We start from the raw sequence: 18,018 nt of genomic DNA on the forward strand, positions 1-18,018 counted from the left end.
TTTTTTTTTTCATTTTCCTGAAACTTCTCACTTCTGCTTTCGACAAGATCAGCCACGACCCTTTTAGAGCATGTGGTGAGGCTGTCGAATTCAGAAATAGCCTCCCTGGTCAGTGTACATGTGTGAGAGCAATTGTTCACATTGTGTACCTTAATAGCTACAGCCTTATCTACATCTCAACAGAATAAGGGTTACACCTTTACCTCCCCACCAACCCCCGGCCTCTAACAGAACAACAAGGCCTCTGCAGCACAAGTCACGATCTCAAAGTGTGTCAGGGTGCTTGTGGTCAAGGAGTGTGTACAAAGTGTGACTATTTAATATTAATTTGAGCAGATGATGGACTGGAAACTTAATTCAAAGCATGGTTCATCATGTGTGCAGATAAAAGTCAAGGTAAAATTTGTGAGTTTCGGTGAAGAAAAAAGTGTTAGTAAATTAAATCGATTGAGACTGCATCTGCATGATGAATAAAAATAAATGGTTGATAAGGTGGCTGCGCTGCTGCAAATTCCGAAGATATTTTCTGTTGTGTACGCCTGGAATACTTTTATTTTGCACAGGAACTATTTTGAACCATTTATATTATTTTTATATTTTTATTAATGTGATCATGTACGCATATGTTAAAACAACAGACAATATAAAGGACTCTGAGCTACAGTAATCCTTTAATACCTCTATAGCAGCCTGTATAAGAAGTAGGCTAATCTAAAAGAAGACACGGGCCTATTATCATACCATACACACGCTGCCTATACTTTTAATATTTTTAATGCCTTTTTTTTTTTTTTTTTAATGTTAGTGTATTTCCATATATATATATCTGTTAAGGTGTTACACGCTTAAAACTATCAGTGCAACTATCACTGGCTAATAGAGGGAGAAGAGATTTGCTGAACGCGCTTTGTGTTTAATCAGGGAGCTCTGCCTCTCCCACCGGCACGTCCAGGCATTGTTTCCGAGCATCCCAGAGAAAAAGTCCATTGTTGTTGGGAACTTTTTAATCTGGGGATTTAAAGTCCATCACATGCTCGGACGGAGCTGCGCGCCGCTCCGCCACAGCTAACATCCATACCGACGAAGAAACTATTCATCCCGAAAGGACACTGAGATGCCAGTTTTGGGACTTTAGATCGCCGGGTATTTTATTTATTTATTTTTTTAAACTGAGGGGAATTTGGGTTAAAAACATGACGCTGAAGTACAGCCAGCGGTCTCTGATGGTTCTTTTTCTACTGGGGATCTTGTCGGCCATCATGTCCGTCCTGTCGGTGATTTTGATTTTCCAGCTACAGTCTCAGCAGACGGCGGTGAGGGAGTCTCCCCCGTCCACCTCCGCGCTCCTACCCGCTCACGTCTGGGCCGTCCTGCCGCCGGTCTCCACGGTGCTCTCAGCTCTGTCCCTCACCCTTAACTTGAGCTCTGTCGTGGTGTGTCTCCTCCACAGCTACTTTTCAACCGAGGTCTGCAGAGGGGAGCAGGACACTGAAAGGTAATTGGCCTCTTCTACCACCTGCAGATGCTCTGTCAGCCACAAAGTTGACGCTGTTTACAGAAAATAGATGTGACGCACCCTTAACCGCTTTCCAGTTAAAAAATAGTCTTAATGCACCAGAAAATCACCAACTCGGTTAAAAGATGACATTAAGTTAAGTTTTAAAATAATATATAAAAAACTTTAAAAACTTTTTTCTCTAACTTTAATGTTATTCTTCAGTAACAAATCCTAAACTTTCTAATATTTTTTTTTTATATCTGTCATTAGCTTAGCATGTAGTTGCTAATGCTAGCAAATGTTAGCCTTTAAAGGGGAATTACCGTTTTTTACAACCTGGACCTTATTTCTGGCATAAAATAGTTTTATGATAGTTTACTAACCCATATAACTTTGGTGTGTTCGGACGATATATATCCAGTGGAGCACAGCGTATATCCATATAGTGACAGTGACTGGGGCACCGAAACGCAGCCTCTAAATAACACATTATCTGCCACGAAACTCGTTCATTTCACCAATATTGTGTTGTGATACGTTAGTGTTATTCCCCGTGGATATACCTGTCATCTATTAGCAGACGTGCAGCATTGGTTGTTCTTTGGCCAGCTGTTCCTTTCTCTGCCTCTCATCCTCCTTTCAATGAACTCCTCATCCATATAATCTGGCTCGAAACAGTAAGGACGTCCATCATAAACAAAGTTGTCGTCCACAACCTCAGAATCGAAAAAATATTCAGCCATGTTGCAAAAAACTAGCAGTAGCAAATTACAGGTAAACAAGTCGACCGTTGAGGCGGTCAGAGAGGCAGAGGCAGAGGCAGGTCAGAGGTTAGTAAGTCAATCTACAGACCCCGGGTGATGATGATAACAGGTAACTCCGGACTCAACGGGGAATAACACTAGCGTATCATAAAAAAATATTGGTGAAATGAACAAGTTCCGTGGCAGATAATGCGTTATTTAGAGGCTGCGTTTCGGTGCCCCAATCACTCCCACTATATGGACATACGTGGCGATCCACTGGATCTAAATATCATCTGAATGACTCTAAATGACACCAAAGTTATATGGGTGAGTAAATGATCGCATTTTATGCCAGAAATAAGGTCCAGGTTGTAAAAAACAGTAATTCCGCTTTAAAGTGACATTAAATGGTACTAAACTACACTTTTGTATTTTCCACTATTCTGCAATTGTCAGTTATGGACATAGTGGCTACTATTTAGCAAAACTCAAGAAGATTTTACATTATAAATAATGTTAATACACCAGAAAACCTCCACTTACATTAAAAGATTTAAAATAATATTAAAAAAATACATATTTTCTAACTTTAATGTTACATTCTCCAGTAATAAATTCTAAACTTTCTAATTTTTAATACAATAAAACATTTTTTTCTGCTAAAGTCATACCTGGTCTAACATTAGCTTAGCTTGTAGCTGCTAATGCTAGCAAACGTCCACTTTTTGCCTCAAATAAAAAAGCCTTGAATTTGATCATTGACTTTAAAGTAACATCTTAAGTAAGTGTTACAAGACCCTGTCCTACATTCTATGTGGGTTCCGATTTCTTATGGTGATAAGTTCAGTGAGTAACACTGTTGCTATAAATGGCAGAAAAACATTTAATCTGTTGAGCACGTCCTCGTGCCCACACAATCGTCTTTAATTGTTACATCTGCAAACCACAGCCTTATGCTGGAAAATAAATTTAACCAGTAGGTTTCGTGAACAGAAAACATAGTTTCAGAAGCATGAAAGGGTCTTCCTTATGTGTCAGAGTGCAAAGGCGCTGCAGTGTTGTTGGTCAACCCCCCACCTCTCAATTCTTATGAATCCCCCCATCGAAACAATGGCCTTCCTCTCATTATGCATCCAGCACAGAGCCTCTAGCTGGCCCTTTCCCACGTCGGTTATACAAATCCGGCAGCATACCCCAGGACCTCCCTGCTGAAAGACGGGACATTCCAAGAAAATGTGAATAATAATGAGTGTCACAAAATACCTTTAGCGTTTAATCGTATCCAATAATTAATGTTATAAAATACAATCTCATCTGGGGGAAAATACAAGAAAACCAATGGTGGTTTAACTGCAAAGTAAAATAATTCATGAAAAGAAACTTAACACAAATATCATGCTGCATACAACTGTCTTCATTTATGTGCTCACAAAAAAACTAAAGTGGCAATGATGTGCAAAGATGGCTGAGGCATAACATTAAAAATATGAGGTTTCTTTCAACAGAGCAGACTGGTTTTTGTTGGATAGCAGAGCTGTACGACATGTGGCTATTGGACTTTTCTGCCTGGGGGTTTCCGTCTACTTGGCAGGTAAGAAAAAAAAAAGACTAAAACCGTTTTTAAGAGTCTGCATCATCTTATGTATGCATAAGTAGCACAATCAGGCATGCTAGTTACTTTTTAGGCATTCACCTTGAACAACAAACTCATAACAGCCAGAAAACTACGTTAAAAAACACTGGCATAGCAGTGGATTTTCAACAGCGGAGGCAAAACAACACTGCAGCTCTCTCTCTCTCTCTCTGATCCGTCCAGCGAGTCCATGAGAACAATGCATTCTTTGAGCAGCCATGACTTAAGTGTTTTTAATGCTGAACCTGGCAGAGCTGCTGTGCGCTGTTCCACTGAGTGGCTTATACAGATGGGAGGGGGGTCACTGGAGGTGGTCACTCTATTGTGATGAGGAGGTGTCGCCCTTATGACCCCACTTCAGCCGCAATCAATAGGTAGCAGAGCAAGAGTCTGTAGAGGCCAGCCGCCAACTCAGGAAGTCACGTCACATCCCAGAGCTGTGCTTTTCTCCCCCCTCCTTCAGCATGCCAGAGTCTACGGTCCTTTTCCTGCAGACAAACACACCACAACTGTAATCTGGCCATAAATGAGCATTGTCAACTTGTTGTAGAGAAAAGTGTTTCTGTGTGAATAAATCCTATTTTTCTGTCACTCTTTTTCTCATTGTTGGCAGCTATGTCCATCTTCATGCTGCTAATTTTTGAGATAGAGACCGGTATTGCCAGTGCTTGCGTGCTCGCCTCTGGGATTCTGATCCTGCTGGTGGCTGTCATACACTCTCTGGTCAAAGCGTTCCACACGTCCAAGCATTACCGCGGCGGCGACCTCGACACCCTCTATCAGAACGACCACAGAAGCAGCAGCGCGCCCGTCTCTCGGCCCTGTGAGCTCAAGATCGGCGTGGACAAACCGCGGATTCACCGCAGCCAGTCTCACCTCCAGCATCCAGTCTCCTACCCTCAATGCAGCAACCCAAGACAGCGTGAACAGTATCAACAGCAGCAGCAGTACTCTCCACCTGGAGGTTTGCCAGGCCAGTCCAGTGATAAAGATGGCTACAGCAGTGGTGGCAGCTGTCCTCGAATGCACAGGACCCTGTCTACTGAATCTGGTTTACTGCAGGCTCAGGTTAAACCCTGGAATGGGGTCAACAATGAGATGAGGAGCGTCCTTGCACGCAAGTCAGGGATTTCTGCAAAAGACTCCACGCTTGTGTGATATGAATCGAGCTGAGCTTCTGGTTGAAGACGATGACATTAAAATACAGCACCTGGATGGCAGCAATTGAAATCTCAGTGCAGATGTACAGTCTGTACCACTCAACATTATCAAATGTTTATCCTGACTGATCCAACAACATGGGACTGAGACTGAAAAACATACCCAAGTTTTCACCTTTATCACCTTCAGATTTCAAAGTATTTTTTATTTGGTGCAAAATATAGTGTATAATTTGTAGTGTTTTGTATGAATGAATGTGGTTTAAATCTCATTGTAGACAGCAATGCTAAGTACCAATCTGGCAAATTATAGCTTTCATTACAATAATGGAAATACTTAATCTGCTGTATATAGTGGCGCTGTTTTGCCAAATGTGTGTGCACAGTGTGCAGCTGTATTTTGTTATGTGTTGTTCACATAAACCTTAAATAGATAAATTGTGGAAAATACAATTCAACTGAAAAAAAAAAACAATGTTTGAAACATTTAAATAAGATATTAAAACACTGTTCACAAAAGCCTGTCATCTTAAAAACTCATTTAAATGCACATTTCTCTCATTTCAATCGATTCTGATTATGTCTGGAGGAACTACTAACCTTGGACACCTCTGTCCAGAGATCATGAGGAAGTGGGTGGGGGGTGTGGAGCAGAGACAGGGGGACTGGGAGAGGGGGTCACATCATTTAAGCTGCATGCAGGTGTCAGTGGCAAACTGAAAACATGAAGCTCCCATTAACTACAAAGAAAAAGGTCTGAAGTTTCATTTTGCAGTTACTGGGAGAGTAAAATGACATAAAATGAAAGGAAAACTAAAATATTAACAGACATGAGTTACTCTAAATAAAGGATTACATTAAACAGACAGAAACAAATGGAGGTATGATAAGGTGCAAAGAAAGAATATATATATATATAAAAAAAAACAGAGTACAGAGTAAAATATGAAAGTGCAAGGACTGTGGTGTGGATCTTTGATCACTTCTGTGGGTTAAATTCTCTCTTTTTTTAAGTATCGGCAATACCTATGTCAATGACTATATTAGATTTCACAAGATAAATGTGTATAAAGACCATCTAATGATGCCATCCCTCCTCCAGTTGACTGAAAATGCAGATACTGCATCAAGGATGTAGAAAAATGCTGATTTACATACTCTAAATTCACTTGACAGATAAAATAATTGCTTTTGGCTGATGGCATTCTATGGATACGTATGTGTGATCTTAAACAGTGTCATATCTCCCACCCCGTACACTTTGACCACCTCAGTCAACGCATTCACTGCTGCCTCCTACCTGCGTCCTTGAGAGCTACTAATCCGTTCCTTCATGCTGATGGCTTGACGTAGGAGGCCGTCAATGTTTTTGAAATACAAGCTGCTGTTTGTCATGCTCTTCACCGCGCTGCAAAAACCAGCAGATCAAATGTGTGTCAAAAGTCAAGTCAGTAGGCAGGCAGACAAAGGACTCTCGGTATGAATCATCTCACCTGCATGCATACTCCACGGTGTAAATGGCTCCTTGACTTTGTTCCTCCCAGCTTTGCATATCGGTCTGTGTGAGAAAACAAAACCAGTAAATCTTCAGGAGAAACAAGTGTTTTTCCTCACATTAAATGACACATCCACAATTGTCATACTTTATACTACTGTGTCTTGATATGAAGTGGACAGCTTCAACAACATTAAGGCTTTCAAGAAAAAGTCAAAAAGCTGTAGCATCTAACAGGAAGGGCTGTGGATTCCATACAATATATTTACTGTCATGTACCATACATTCAAGAAGATATTGACAGACGGTGTTAACCTAAAGATAAAATAAGAGGCAAGTCAACAGTCATAGTGTTGTTGTTAACCTTGTTCACAATTACTTCAAATTAAATGCCCACCATTTTGTTGCATTCAGAACTTTCTGAGTTGAAATGTTACACTGCCACTAATAATCAGAATAATATCCCAGTTAGAACAAAAGTGGCTCATGTAACCAATCAGAGCAGACTGACCAGAAGGAATTTTCAGTTTGCATTTGAGTGATGGTTTAAACTTGATGATTTTCTGTTTAATAGGAAAATAAGTACAGTAAATGTATTTTGTGATCGTCTCTCGCCAGTTGGAATAAATGCATTTTCTTCTGTGCATGTGTGGGGTAAACATCCGATGACATGATGAGGGACAAAAACATGGCGGTACCCAAACAACATGTCTTTTAAAGAAGTGGTTGAACAGATAAATGAAGCTGGATTGATGTTGGTGAAGTGGGTCTGTTTTTGGTCATGTTCTTTTGCTGAATGAATTCAAGTTTTAGTAAAGTTGGGAAAAATGTTTTTCTTCCACTGTTATATTTCCATAGCAGACAGTTATTTCACGCAAAAGTTATTTTTGGATTAGCATCCAAGAAAACAGTGAAGCTGGAATTTCTAATGAGAACAATTTCAGTCAAGTTGAAGAAATGTCTGATCACTACATGGCAGCAGAAATTGTGAATATGTTGGACTGACAAATGAAAACATGTTAATACAACAACCACAGAGTGTTATTACAAGGATCCTCCAAAGACAACCAATAGCTTTGGCAGCCAGGTTGCAGGCAGATTGCTAGGTTTCTTGTAATAGGTTGTTGGAGTTGCACCAGATGAATCATATTTCGAGGTGGGTTTACTTTAATTGTCTAAGATGTGTTACATTAAGTTCTTAATCTCCAGCGAGATGACTGTTGATAACAACCTTGTGTTGCACCAGTTCAGGCAGCGACCTTCTGACGTGCTCCTGCAGTCTGTAGAGAGCCACCGACGGCTCGTTAGCCAGGACGTACATGCTCTCCGTGAATTTGTCACTCACTGCAGAATCAAGAAATAGAGACAGGGGCACACATGTTAGACAAAAACGTACGGAAACACTCAGCAGCATGTTAACACTTATTGTCAATCAACACCGGCTGGGATAGCATTAGCTTGGCGGCGAGCTTAGCTGCAGCGCTGCGAGCTAACATGAGGTAAGTTGTAGGCTAAAATATTTTGCTAATATTTACCTCGTCTAACTTTGAGTTGCATCTCCTGGTCCTCCATAACGCAGGCTGGTTTTATTGTCACAAAGTAATAACAATGCAGCTGTATGCGAATAAAGTCACCTGATTCCTACTACTTCCGTATTATTGTTGTCGTGTGTCACATGTTAACGTTCCGGACAGAAATATCGGCTGCGGAACGCAAAGTTCTTCCTTCAAAGAGTGTCAGATGTAAGGGGACGTTACACGGACTGATTCAAAGGTGTTTTTTATTTCCTTTGTTAAAATAACGGCTTCATTAAGTAGCTAACCACTTCAGGAACGAGTAATGGACCCCTGGCACTCTTCGAAGGCTGGCAAGATCAAATGCGTGATCTGAAATTATTTACTTTCAGTTTTCCCCTAAGGAAGTTAGCGAAATTTACACCGAGAGCCTGGATGTGGTGAGTGGATAATTTGCTCAAACTATTTTATTTTTTTTTAACTTTACCATCTGTGTTATTTAGTAGTTGATATCTTGTTTTAAATGCAGTGATCATGGAGGCCAGAGGTGAGGATGAGGTTGCAGACGGCCAACATAAGCAGCCATGCAACGCTAGTACATGTCCCTCCGATTCCAGAGATGAGAGGTCCAATGGTACTTTTCCATATGTGGTCAATTGCTTGACATTTATGCATTTCCGCGTCACCTGATACTTACGATATAATTCTGATCTGTTAAACACTGAAATGACTGTTTTTCATGTGACTGGGTTGCTCGCAGAAAACACGGAGGGGGATGAAGATGATTTGTTCAAGCACTCCACCACTCTGACCAACAAGCAGCGTGGGAATGAGGTTACAGTACGCCCAGCAACATTAGACTGTAAGAACTGGCACAGATGCTCTAAAGTTAAGACAAACATGTTTATTGTTTGATATTAAGGAGACTGTTTTTTTTAATCTCCATCAGCTCTTTCTATACATCAGCTGGCAGCTCAAGGCGAGGTTTCACAAGTGGCTGCACACCTGACTAAGGGTGAGATATCTAGGGGTATATCGGCATGCATTTTTAAACAGAGCTTAAAACTGTGTAAATTCTTAATGTCGGACTCTGACCTGGTTTATCCTGCAGACATGTCACTGCTGAGCAGACAGGATGAACGAGGCTTTACGCCTCTCATGTGGGCAGCAGCGTTTGGAGAGAAAGCGATGGTGGACTTTCTCTTGGAAAAGGTAAAAAATAAGACATTACACAGCACTGTGACAACATGCACCACCTTACTGACGTCCACGGAATTTATATTTCAGGGTGCGGACCCCAAAACTATTGCTAGGGAGCGCGAGAGCGCCCTGACGCTGGCCAGCTCAGGGGGTTACGTGGACATTGTTGAGTCTCTACTCAGACATGGAGTGGACATTGACACTTACGATTGGGTACAGTTACACCTCGTCATCATAAATCTATTTAATAATACATTGTTACTACAGCGTCATTTTTGTGTTGTTTTTAATGACACTTTTATTCTCAGAATGGCGGAACACCTCTTCTTTATGCTGTACGAGGGAACCATGTCAAATGTGTGGAGGCACTCCTAGGTACACTGCATTTCTATAAGTCATGATAAATTCAATCAAATAGTTTGAGTCTCTTATTAATTCCCATTGCTGTGCTCTCTTTCAGCCAAAGGAGCTGATATGACCATCGAATCTGACTCTGGGTACAGTCCAATGGCCTTAGCTGTTGCCCTAGGACACAAAAAAAGTATGTATTAGGCTATGATCTCTTCCCTCACATATGCATTTTCCTTCTGTACAGTTTCTATGAAATGAATGTGTCGTTTGTTTCATAGTTCAGAAAGTGTTGGAGGACCATATCCTGAAACTCTACAAGCCATCAACATGACACTAGGACAGTCTGACATAGCTGATGCTGAGATGATGAAGACGCCTGTCAAAACTGAATGTTATTTCAACAGATCAGTACATTGGTAGATCCTGACACAGTAGACTGCATTTGTCAGTTGATAACTGGTTTATTCCATTTGTGTGCATTACTCTGTATGCAATATATTGTACAAACAATTTGTACAAACCAGGATGAAATTGTGACACTTGTGCAGCAAAAATATTTTGTTTGGCAGTAAACAGGTTTTAATAAAGATGTATTTTTATACTGGAATGGCGGTTTAACTTGAAGGCACAACATAAAATATAGAAAGCTGATTACAAAGGCTCTTATTATCCAGCAAATCCGCTTTGTAACTCCGTACAAAGCGTTCCTATGTCCAAGTGACAAAGAGCAACATTGCCATGACATTCATACCAAAAAAGGCCACGTTCACATCAGTTCCTGAGGTGGCAGTGCAGATGACATGTTTCCCAAGTGCCACCACACCATCCTGCATCCTGTATGTACTTCACTCAGGGGTCATTTCCTCTCTCATGAGAGGACTGAAAACACGGTCATTGGGCTTTTTCCCCCAGGAGATCCAAGGAATAAACAATAATTCTCCCAAAAAAGTCAGCACTATTCTCAAACATTATTTTTACTTTGTCCACTGCAGGGGCCTCCTGTATGGGAAAGCTGTGGGTGTGGAGTTAAGAACAAGATAAGCATGCCTAGGGTTCAGGAAAATATTGTCAGATGCTTATTATGAGCCATCAAGATCAGCAACAGGAGAAACATTGTTCCTTGATTGACAGGTACAGTTTGAGCTGCTGTAATATCTCTAGTAGACTGACTATGATGTACTAAAACAGTATTGCATTTAGTACGTTATGAAAAAGATTCAGGGTTTATTATTTGTCACATGCATCATGTACAGTTACAGCAGCGAAATTAAAGTCTAAGAACTAAATTAAATAACGGAAGAATAAAATATATAAAAGTTACTATACAGTAGGAAACAGTTTAATAACTTTGATAGAATACAAATATTTACCCAATATACTATCATGTTTGCATTAATGCAGCTAAAGCAAGAGTTTACTTTGACAGTTGCAGAAAATAACAGGTTTATTATTTTCAAAAATTGCTGCTCCACCATTTGTTCATGCAAATGTTGCAGAAAGAGAATGAAGGATATCTGAAGAGAGTTGTTGTCCTCTGGGTAAAAGTGGCTGAGCACTGTGAAGTCTCCATCTTTAGGGCAACCTGCAGGGAGCACAAGCGGAAAATAATTTACAGTATACATTTCCGCAATGGGGGGACTCTAAAAATGAGAAGGGAGTGAGTGAAATCAAAAAACTGTTTGTGCTATAATCTCCAAGTTTTACCTTCTAGCCGGCACGTCTTTGCCGAGAAGCCTCCCTGGAACTGGACCTTTAACTCTGATACTCTGACAGACGTGGGGAACTCCAGGGACACCCACTGACATTCACCCTGCCAAACATATGACGCTGATGACGGCTCACTGTGATGTATACAGTTTACATTCAAGTAACTTTTAGAATCCTTATCTTTATTCCAGTCAACGTAAGAATTATAGGAACAATTAGCTGACTTTTATAGTGTTTTTTAAGAGATTAAACCTTAACTACATTTTTAAAGGGGAAAAAAAGCCAAAAAAGTAAACAGTTTTACAGTTTCAAATTGAGAGTATGTTGCTTTTACCTTTTAACATTAAATGGAATATTTTCAGGTTTTGGACCTTGGTCAGACAAAACAACACATTTAAAGTACATCAAACTCTAGGAAACATGTGACCGGGTGTTTGTTCATTCATTCATTCATTCATTTTCTGTAACCACTTGTGCACTATATTGTGGTTGCGCGGAGGGGTCTCCAGTCTATCACAGGGCTAACACAGAGATAAAACAATTCACACTCACACCTATAGCCAATTTAGAATCACCAATGAACCTAACGAGCACATCTTTGGACAGTACCAAAAGTCAAAGTCAAGTCAAATGACAATATGCACACTGAAAATGCTCTATTTGTGATGGTGCTGTTGAGGTATGCTAGTCTAGATTAAAACAACCATGGCTGGTGGTCAAACAGATTCAGAAACATAACGACATTTTAGACATTCATACTAAATTTAACTGAGTTTATGTGGTTTTCAAAAGTTCCACTTTAATCACCTTATCATGTCTTGTTATATCGAATAGTAAAGTTTCAGTATGTTGATTTCTTGTGCAGTGACACGTATAGACTCACTTGCCAGTTCATTAGGTACACTAGTGAAAACGCATGCATTCTGATAATAATAAAAAAACAGTCCTGCTCCAAATCTTCATGAAAGTAATGCTGTTCAGCATTTGTTTTAAATAACAGAGAGCTAGACTGTGGTTTGTAGTAGTACTGAATATATTGTATTTTGTTGTACCGACACATTTCTATTATCTTGACACCCCCATGTTTGTCAGTGGACTAGGCTAAATAACAGAAACTCTTCAGTGTTTAATGCAGTAGGGTTTAACAGCACCACAACTACATCTTCCAAAATGATCATACAGTGATATTACCAGCTTTCTTTTGCTGTTTTAATATAAACTGAACATTGTAACTGTCACGAAGGAAGATTTAATTCTCATGTTTTGGAAAGTAACTGTATACCACACACACACTGTGTCCCAGACTATGCACTGTATACTGTAATTATGGAATCGGGGCATTGCTGTATTTTACCTGGTCTGAGTTCCAGCATGTCTCTTCATTACAGTCAAACATGTACTTCTTTCCATACTGTTTCACGTCCCTGTTGAGCACTGAGCTCACCCTAAAAGGAGAGAGACAATACCCTCAGATCTTAGTTTACAGTTCTTCTACTAGTTTACAAGAGGCTGAATTACGGCAGAACATGCACTTGTCGTAGACTGCCATTGAAATGTAACAGCTTAACCTTTAAAATATGTCTCTGTGAATAAATATCCCTGTTTTAATGCTACAGGGGTCTTTACCTGCTCTGGGTTTCGCTGCAAATCAACGAAGAAGCCATGTGTAATTTTAAAATCGCAGTTTGCCGTCAAGTGTTGCTTCCAGGCGGTGTTGTTTTTGCGACACTGACGTTCACCCGCGACGGTTTACTCCTTCCCGCCTCTAGATGGAGGTCGTGCTCCGTCAAATCATTCAGTGGAGGCGTTGTCATGGTGTGCAGCGGCAGGTAAAGTCTGTTCATCTTCATCCGAGCTCACGAAGGCTCATTATTAATAAATTAGAGCATAAAACATTAAACTTAATTCCACTCTTCCTGTCCACTGAGGTGCTCTGCTGCAGCTCTCCATGTTTGTTATGTTGTTTGTCCCTGCAAGTCTCGCTGTTGTCTGTCCACGCGAGACTAAAATGTCAAATAATAATCGATCAGTGAGATTGGATCACAGCCGGTGAGGAGGAATCGACCTAAACCGATTGAAACCTTCAAATGAAACATACAAAGGAGAAAGACGTTACGTGTGTTGTAATAGTTGTTGATCCGCAGCAGATTGGATAATCCCATAAAAGAACCAATATCAGGCCGAGCAGCTTTTACTGCTTTTATTAGCGAACACATCCCCATATCTGTGTTTCATAACCTGAGAACCAATAACACAGTAGAGAAAATGTGTGTGTATGTGTGGTCTTGTTTTTATTAACTTAATTTTTCATGAAATACTAACGTTGTGGGGACATTTGGTAGTTGGGGGTCATTTTGGCTCGGCCTCACAATTTTTAGAGGGTTACATCTTGTAAGACTTGGTTTTAGATAGTTTAGGTTGTTGTTAGGATTATACCACGGGTTAGGGTTTTATTTGAGATGGTTTGGGTTATGGCAATTAAGGGGCTAGGGAATGTGCACTGCCTGGCGAAAAAAAGAAGTCGCCATCTGGATTTAACTAAGCAAATAGGTACGAGCCTCCTATTGGATAATTACTGTATGGGTGATTATCTTTCAGCTGAAACAAGTTATTTAACCCCAGCTGATGCAATGAGTAGCTTCTCATTTCTTGAACAACTATGTTGAAAGACACATCCCGTGGTCGTGGAACAGATGTTAGTCTGTTTGAGAAGGGTCCAATCATTGACATGCATGAAGCAGAGAAAACATCTAAGGAGATTGCAGAAACTACTAAAACTGGGTTAAGAACTGTCCAACGCATTATTAAAAACTGGAAGGATAGTGGGGAACCATTGTCTTCGAGGAAGAAATATGGTTGGAAAAAAAATCCTGATTGTGTCCAGACCTTAACCCCATTGTAAATCTTTGGGATGTGCTGGAGAAGACTTTGCACAGAGGTCAGACTCTCCCATCGTCAATACAAGATCTTGGTGAAAAATGATTGCTTAACACTGAATGGAAATAAATCTTGTGACATTGCAGAAGCTTATCGAAACAATGCCACAGCGAATGCGTGCTGTAATCAAAGTTAAAGGCGGTCCAACGAAATATTAGGGTGTGTGACCTTTTTTCCTTTGGTGGCAACTTTTTTTGTGGCCAGGCAGTGTATTATATCAATAGAAGAAGCTCTCACAAAGCTAGAAACACCAGTTTGTGTGTGTGCCACATGGCTCATTGCAGATGGAGGACTCCTGCTGAGGTTTTGTCACAATGCCCCCTCACAGCAGATAATCAATAGGGCTGAAATACAAAACCCAATGAAACCCAGCCTCCGTGAAAATTGTGCAGGGGGCTGGGGAGAGTGACTGTATTAAGGTTAGGACATCCCCCCCATAAACCGCTCACCCTTAACTTCCCCACAACCAGCACCACGCTCACTCTCACTTTGCTGGTTTGTGAGCCTTGCATTACGACACTAGTTTGCGCTTCAGCTTCTGATCGCATTTGAGATCGAGTATAAATACTGATTTAAAGCGTCAGTTATATTTTACTATCCCATATATTATGTCTATGACATACATCCTGTTCATCAAAAGTGCTGCCTCGACAATTAATTTGCCAGGTGCTCATATATTTTGATGTCAAAACAAACTTCCTGGCCTGGAGCCATTTTGATTGCCCACCTCTCCAACATTCCTGAAAGCGCCTCACATGGGTGACTGATGAGCTGGCACAGAGACCCACAGAATGGTCGCCCATGTGGGCTGCTAATAATGCCAAGGTGGGCTGCAAGTGGGCCAATCGTCCTAAGAGCCCACATGAGCGCTTTCTGTGTCCTTTACAGGAACAGACTGTGAGGTTGCCAGGCAACCAGCGGGGACTCCAGGAAGTCGGTGTGCTCAGCGCACAACTCGCATAAAACCACAACTTGACATTTTTAAGACTTCCTATATTGAACGGACTAAATGAACAAGAAAAGTGCTCTGTGAGGTTAAGAGGTACTGGTAGGTGCATTTTTAAACATCTCCACAGAACCGAGCTGTCTATTTGCCCTGCTTCACTTCTTTATCCTCATCCAAATGGCTGCATAAAAATCAAATGAACATTTTCTAAAATGTTAAGCCGTTCCCTCTGGAGTGTGTGTGGGCTGCTGCAGCCTCTCTTCTTGTTGTTTTAACTATTTTGGCAACTTATCTCTAAAAATATTCTGTGATTAGTTTTGTTGTGGAAATTAGACTTTTGTGAGAATCTGTGTTCTAAGATATTTTGATAATTTATTTTTTTCTTTCTGTTGAATCATTTCTGGCCTTTGTTGGTCTCTGAGCTTGTTAGAGGATTATCTTCACCTCTTGTCACTGATACAGCTTAAATCCTCGTGTTCCCTCCCTCAGCCATCTTTGTCAGTCTCTCGCCGCAACGGTTGCCGCTGCTCTCTGAGCTTTTGTCACCTCTGTTTCTGGGTTATGTCCCATGAGGCAGGATTAGCGGTTAGCAAACTAACTTTGGGCTTAACCCTGGCTGGCTTTGTGGTCTCGCTGCAGTGCCTCACTTTTCACTCTGTGCATATCACCATGGTAACTTAGGCCGTTCAAGTAACCCGCAAGGCTATCGGATCCAAGTATGTAAAAGTCTGAATCCTCAACAATCACTGCTATTTTTAGAGGTTTATGCCAACTATGACACATATTTACAGAAGGCACTTGCACTTGAAAGTGGTCATTTGCTGGCGTTATTTAATTATTAAAGTTCACAGTTTTCCCACCTGTAGCAGTCCCCTTTTTTAATTAGTGGACGTGAAGTTGTTCCTTTGAGCACACAGTCTTTTCAAAGCTCCAGCGCAACCATTAAATACGGGTTCAGTGAAAAGTGCGCACACTGAGCCTGGTTGACGAAGCAGAGTTATGTTTTTTTCTTTCTTATGAGACATGAAAAACAGTTAGGCCACACTATCTTCAGTTTATTTGCAGCAGTCCTCTAGGTTTGGCAAGAGAATCAGAATTGCTCTCAGATAAACTGCTCATTTTCATTCATCACAATGGTTGTTCTTGTAAAAAAAAAAAAAAAAAAAAAAAAAAAAAGGAGCATCAGTGTCAAAGAAATCAATTTCATTGCTGTATTTCCCTTGTTTGCAGTTTCAGTCTAGTTTCTTGTTCACTGCTGTATTTGGAAAATAAGATTTTCTTTTATTATGCCTTTGCGGCAGCAAGAATGATGGCTGAGTGCACTGTGTTGCTTTTGGGTTGTTGCTCCATATGAATATACGTCTTTCTTATGAGTGCAATCAATGCTGCTGGAACGCCTTGAGGGAATTCTTTTGTGAAAATGTTTAGAGTAGAATTTGTTTTTTTAAGATCAAAGGTCACTGTGACTGAAAACATGTTGTGACCCAAAGCTCAACTCAAATTTGCCACAAATGTCCACTTGGACCCAAGGATGAATTCATTATACAGTATTTTGGCAGTTGGGTCAAGGTCACCATCTTGGGTCAATATCTCAGCGGCGCCTTGAAGGAATTCCTTCAGGTTTGTCATGAAACATTTACCTGGACTCACAGATGAACTGATTCTAACTTGTTAGTCACTGTGACGTCATTTTTTAATTAAAGTTTTCACCACATATATTACATGAGTCTGGGCAGACAAGGAAGTAAACTGCAACTTGACTGGTTGATGGAGACATGCAACCACAAGGCAGGAATCCCAGTTTTCCTGAAGAAAATCACATCTGTCTCTTGGCAAACTCTCATGTTCACAGTTCGTTAAGTGACCTGCTTGCTGTCACTGCTGAAAAACTTTTGCCAACATAAAATTTGACTTGATAAGGAACTTGTTTGAACAAATGTTAATTATGAGTAAAGTTGCTGGATATCAGAAGTTATAATCCAGTGTCATCTGAAATGGCTCAACTGGTAGGTTGACTGCACTGAGGCACATAAGCCGATGCTTCAGGAGGTAAAACAGTCGCTATAGTCTGTTCCAGACTTCATGAGCTGTGGGCACTTGTGCAGATTGTCTTAATGAGTTGGGTGATTAATGCGTGTGCCGCTGTCAGCCGAGGGACGCAGCGTTGAGGCTGGGGCAGCGCTACAGCGCTCTGTGCTCTCCTCTTTTGGCCCAGATGACAAACTGACTCCTTGACTTTCCGCCCGGAAAGTTCAGACGCTCAGAGGAGATGGGGATTTCAGTTGTTGCAAAAATAGTTGCCAGACTAGTTGTGTACATTGAGGCTAAATAAATCTGGAACTTCCAAAGGATCCATTTGTCTTTCTTTGGGATAAATCAGTAGCTGGTGATAGCTGTAGTTAATGATTAAAGAAGCTCAGCTGCCTGAAGGTATACACGGCATCCTTTGTAAACTGAGCAGAGTGTGTCGGAAATTAGAATGACACGTTACCGCTTAGTGGTCATAAATCATTGAGTTTAGGAAGACAACATTTGGCATTCTTTGGGGTCCAACTAATTTCAATAAAGCAGGAAATGGGCAGAAACGTGAGGCACATCTGTCGACTGCTGCAGCAATTAACAGGATCTCGAGTCACAGTGCCGTTTTCTGGCAGAGCTTCCTCGCTCATCACCGTGTAGAAATTTTCTGCTCCAGTTTGAGTGAGGTTCTCTAATTAAGTCATTAAAAAGCAGAGCATTAGCACAATATGCTCTGCTGCCTTCATTACAAAGCACAATCACGAGTGATTTATTCACGCACAGTGAGGGAGGCGTCAGATTTCATTCATTCG

The 18,018-nt window shown here is 40.8% G+C and overlaps 4 protein-coding genes across 8 annotated transcripts; 2 read left to right on the plus strand and 2 right to left on the minus strand.

Annotated features, from left to right (window-relative positions):
• Positions 1 to 1,190: 1,190 nt before the first annotated feature.
• On the plus strand, positions 1,191 to 5,623 carry tmem221 (transmembrane protein 221). The gene is made up of 3 exons (XM_084549133.1): positions 1,191 to 1,495; positions 3,750 to 3,835; positions 4,491 to 5,623. Exons 1-3 carry the CDS (start codon positions 1,194 to 1,196, stop codon positions 5,033 to 5,035), a joined length of 933 nt encoding a protein of 310 aa, XP_084405259.1. The 5' UTR covers positions 1,191 to 1,193; the 3' UTR covers positions 5,036 to 5,623.
• borcs8 (BLOC-1 related complex subunit 8) lies at positions 3,899 to 8,201 on the minus strand. 4 transcript variants are annotated; one of them, XM_084549134.1, is made up of 6 exons: positions 8,068 to 8,201; positions 7,764 to 7,876; positions 6,531 to 6,595; positions 6,338 to 6,445; positions 5,638 to 5,753; positions 3,899 to 4,365 (listed from the first exon to the last, which is right to left on the minus strand). In XM_084549134.1, the coding sequence occupies exons 1-5, from the start codon at positions 8,102 to 8,104 to the stop codon at positions 5,660 to 5,662; spliced, it is 417 nt and encodes a 138-aa protein (XP_084405260.1). In that variant the 5' UTR covers positions 8,105 to 8,201; the 3' UTR covers positions 3,899 to 4,365; positions 5,638 to 5,659. The 4 variants fall into 4 exon arrangements, with proteins under 4 accessions (XP_084405260.1, XP_084405263.1, XP_084405261.1 ...); XM_084549135.1 differs by lacking the exon at positions 3,899 to 4,365 and adding an exon at positions 4,954 to 5,087; XM_084549137.1 differs by lacking the exon at positions 5,638 to 5,753.
• Positions 8,202 to 8,252: 51 nt separating this feature from the next.
• Positions 8,253 to 10,873, plus strand: rfxank (regulatory factor X-associated ankyrin-containing protein). Of its 2 annotated transcripts, XM_084548844.1 has the most exons (9): positions 8,253 to 8,486; positions 8,576 to 8,680; positions 8,807 to 8,908; positions 8,996 to 9,061; positions 9,158 to 9,258; positions 9,334 to 9,459; positions 9,555 to 9,621; positions 9,707 to 9,787; positions 9,876 to 10,873. In XM_084548844.1, the coding sequence occupies exons 2-9, from the start codon at positions 8,581 to 8,583 to the stop codon at positions 9,926 to 9,928; spliced, it is 696 nt and encodes a 231-aa protein (XP_084404970.1). In that variant the 5' UTR covers positions 8,253 to 8,486; positions 8,576 to 8,580; the 3' UTR covers positions 9,929 to 10,873. The 2 variants fall into 2 exon arrangements, with proteins under 2 accessions (XP_084404970.1, XP_084404969.1); XM_084548843.1 differs by having other exon boundaries at positions 9,158 to 9,459.
• nr2c2ap (nuclear receptor 2C2-associated protein) lies at positions 10,489 to 13,038 on the minus strand (the record flags this gene model as incomplete). The annotated part of the gene is made up of 5 exons (XM_084548846.1): positions 12,931 to 13,038; positions 12,659 to 12,749; positions 11,302 to 11,407; positions 11,110 to 11,179; positions 10,489 to 10,609 (listed from the first exon to the last, which is right to left on the minus strand). Exons 1-5 carry the CDS (start codon positions 12,966 to 12,968, stop codon positions 10,489 to 10,491), a joined length of 426 nt encoding a protein of 141 aa, XP_084404972.1. The 5' UTR covers positions 12,969 to 13,038.
• Positions 13,039 to 18,018: the final 4,980 nt, after the last annotated feature.

This window comes from Chelon labrosus (assembly GCF_963514085.1).
Source record: "Chelon labrosus genome assembly, chromosome: 7".
NCBI classification, from domain to species: Eukaryota; Metazoa; Chordata; class Actinopteri; order Mugiliformes; family Mugilidae; genus Chelon; species Chelon labrosus.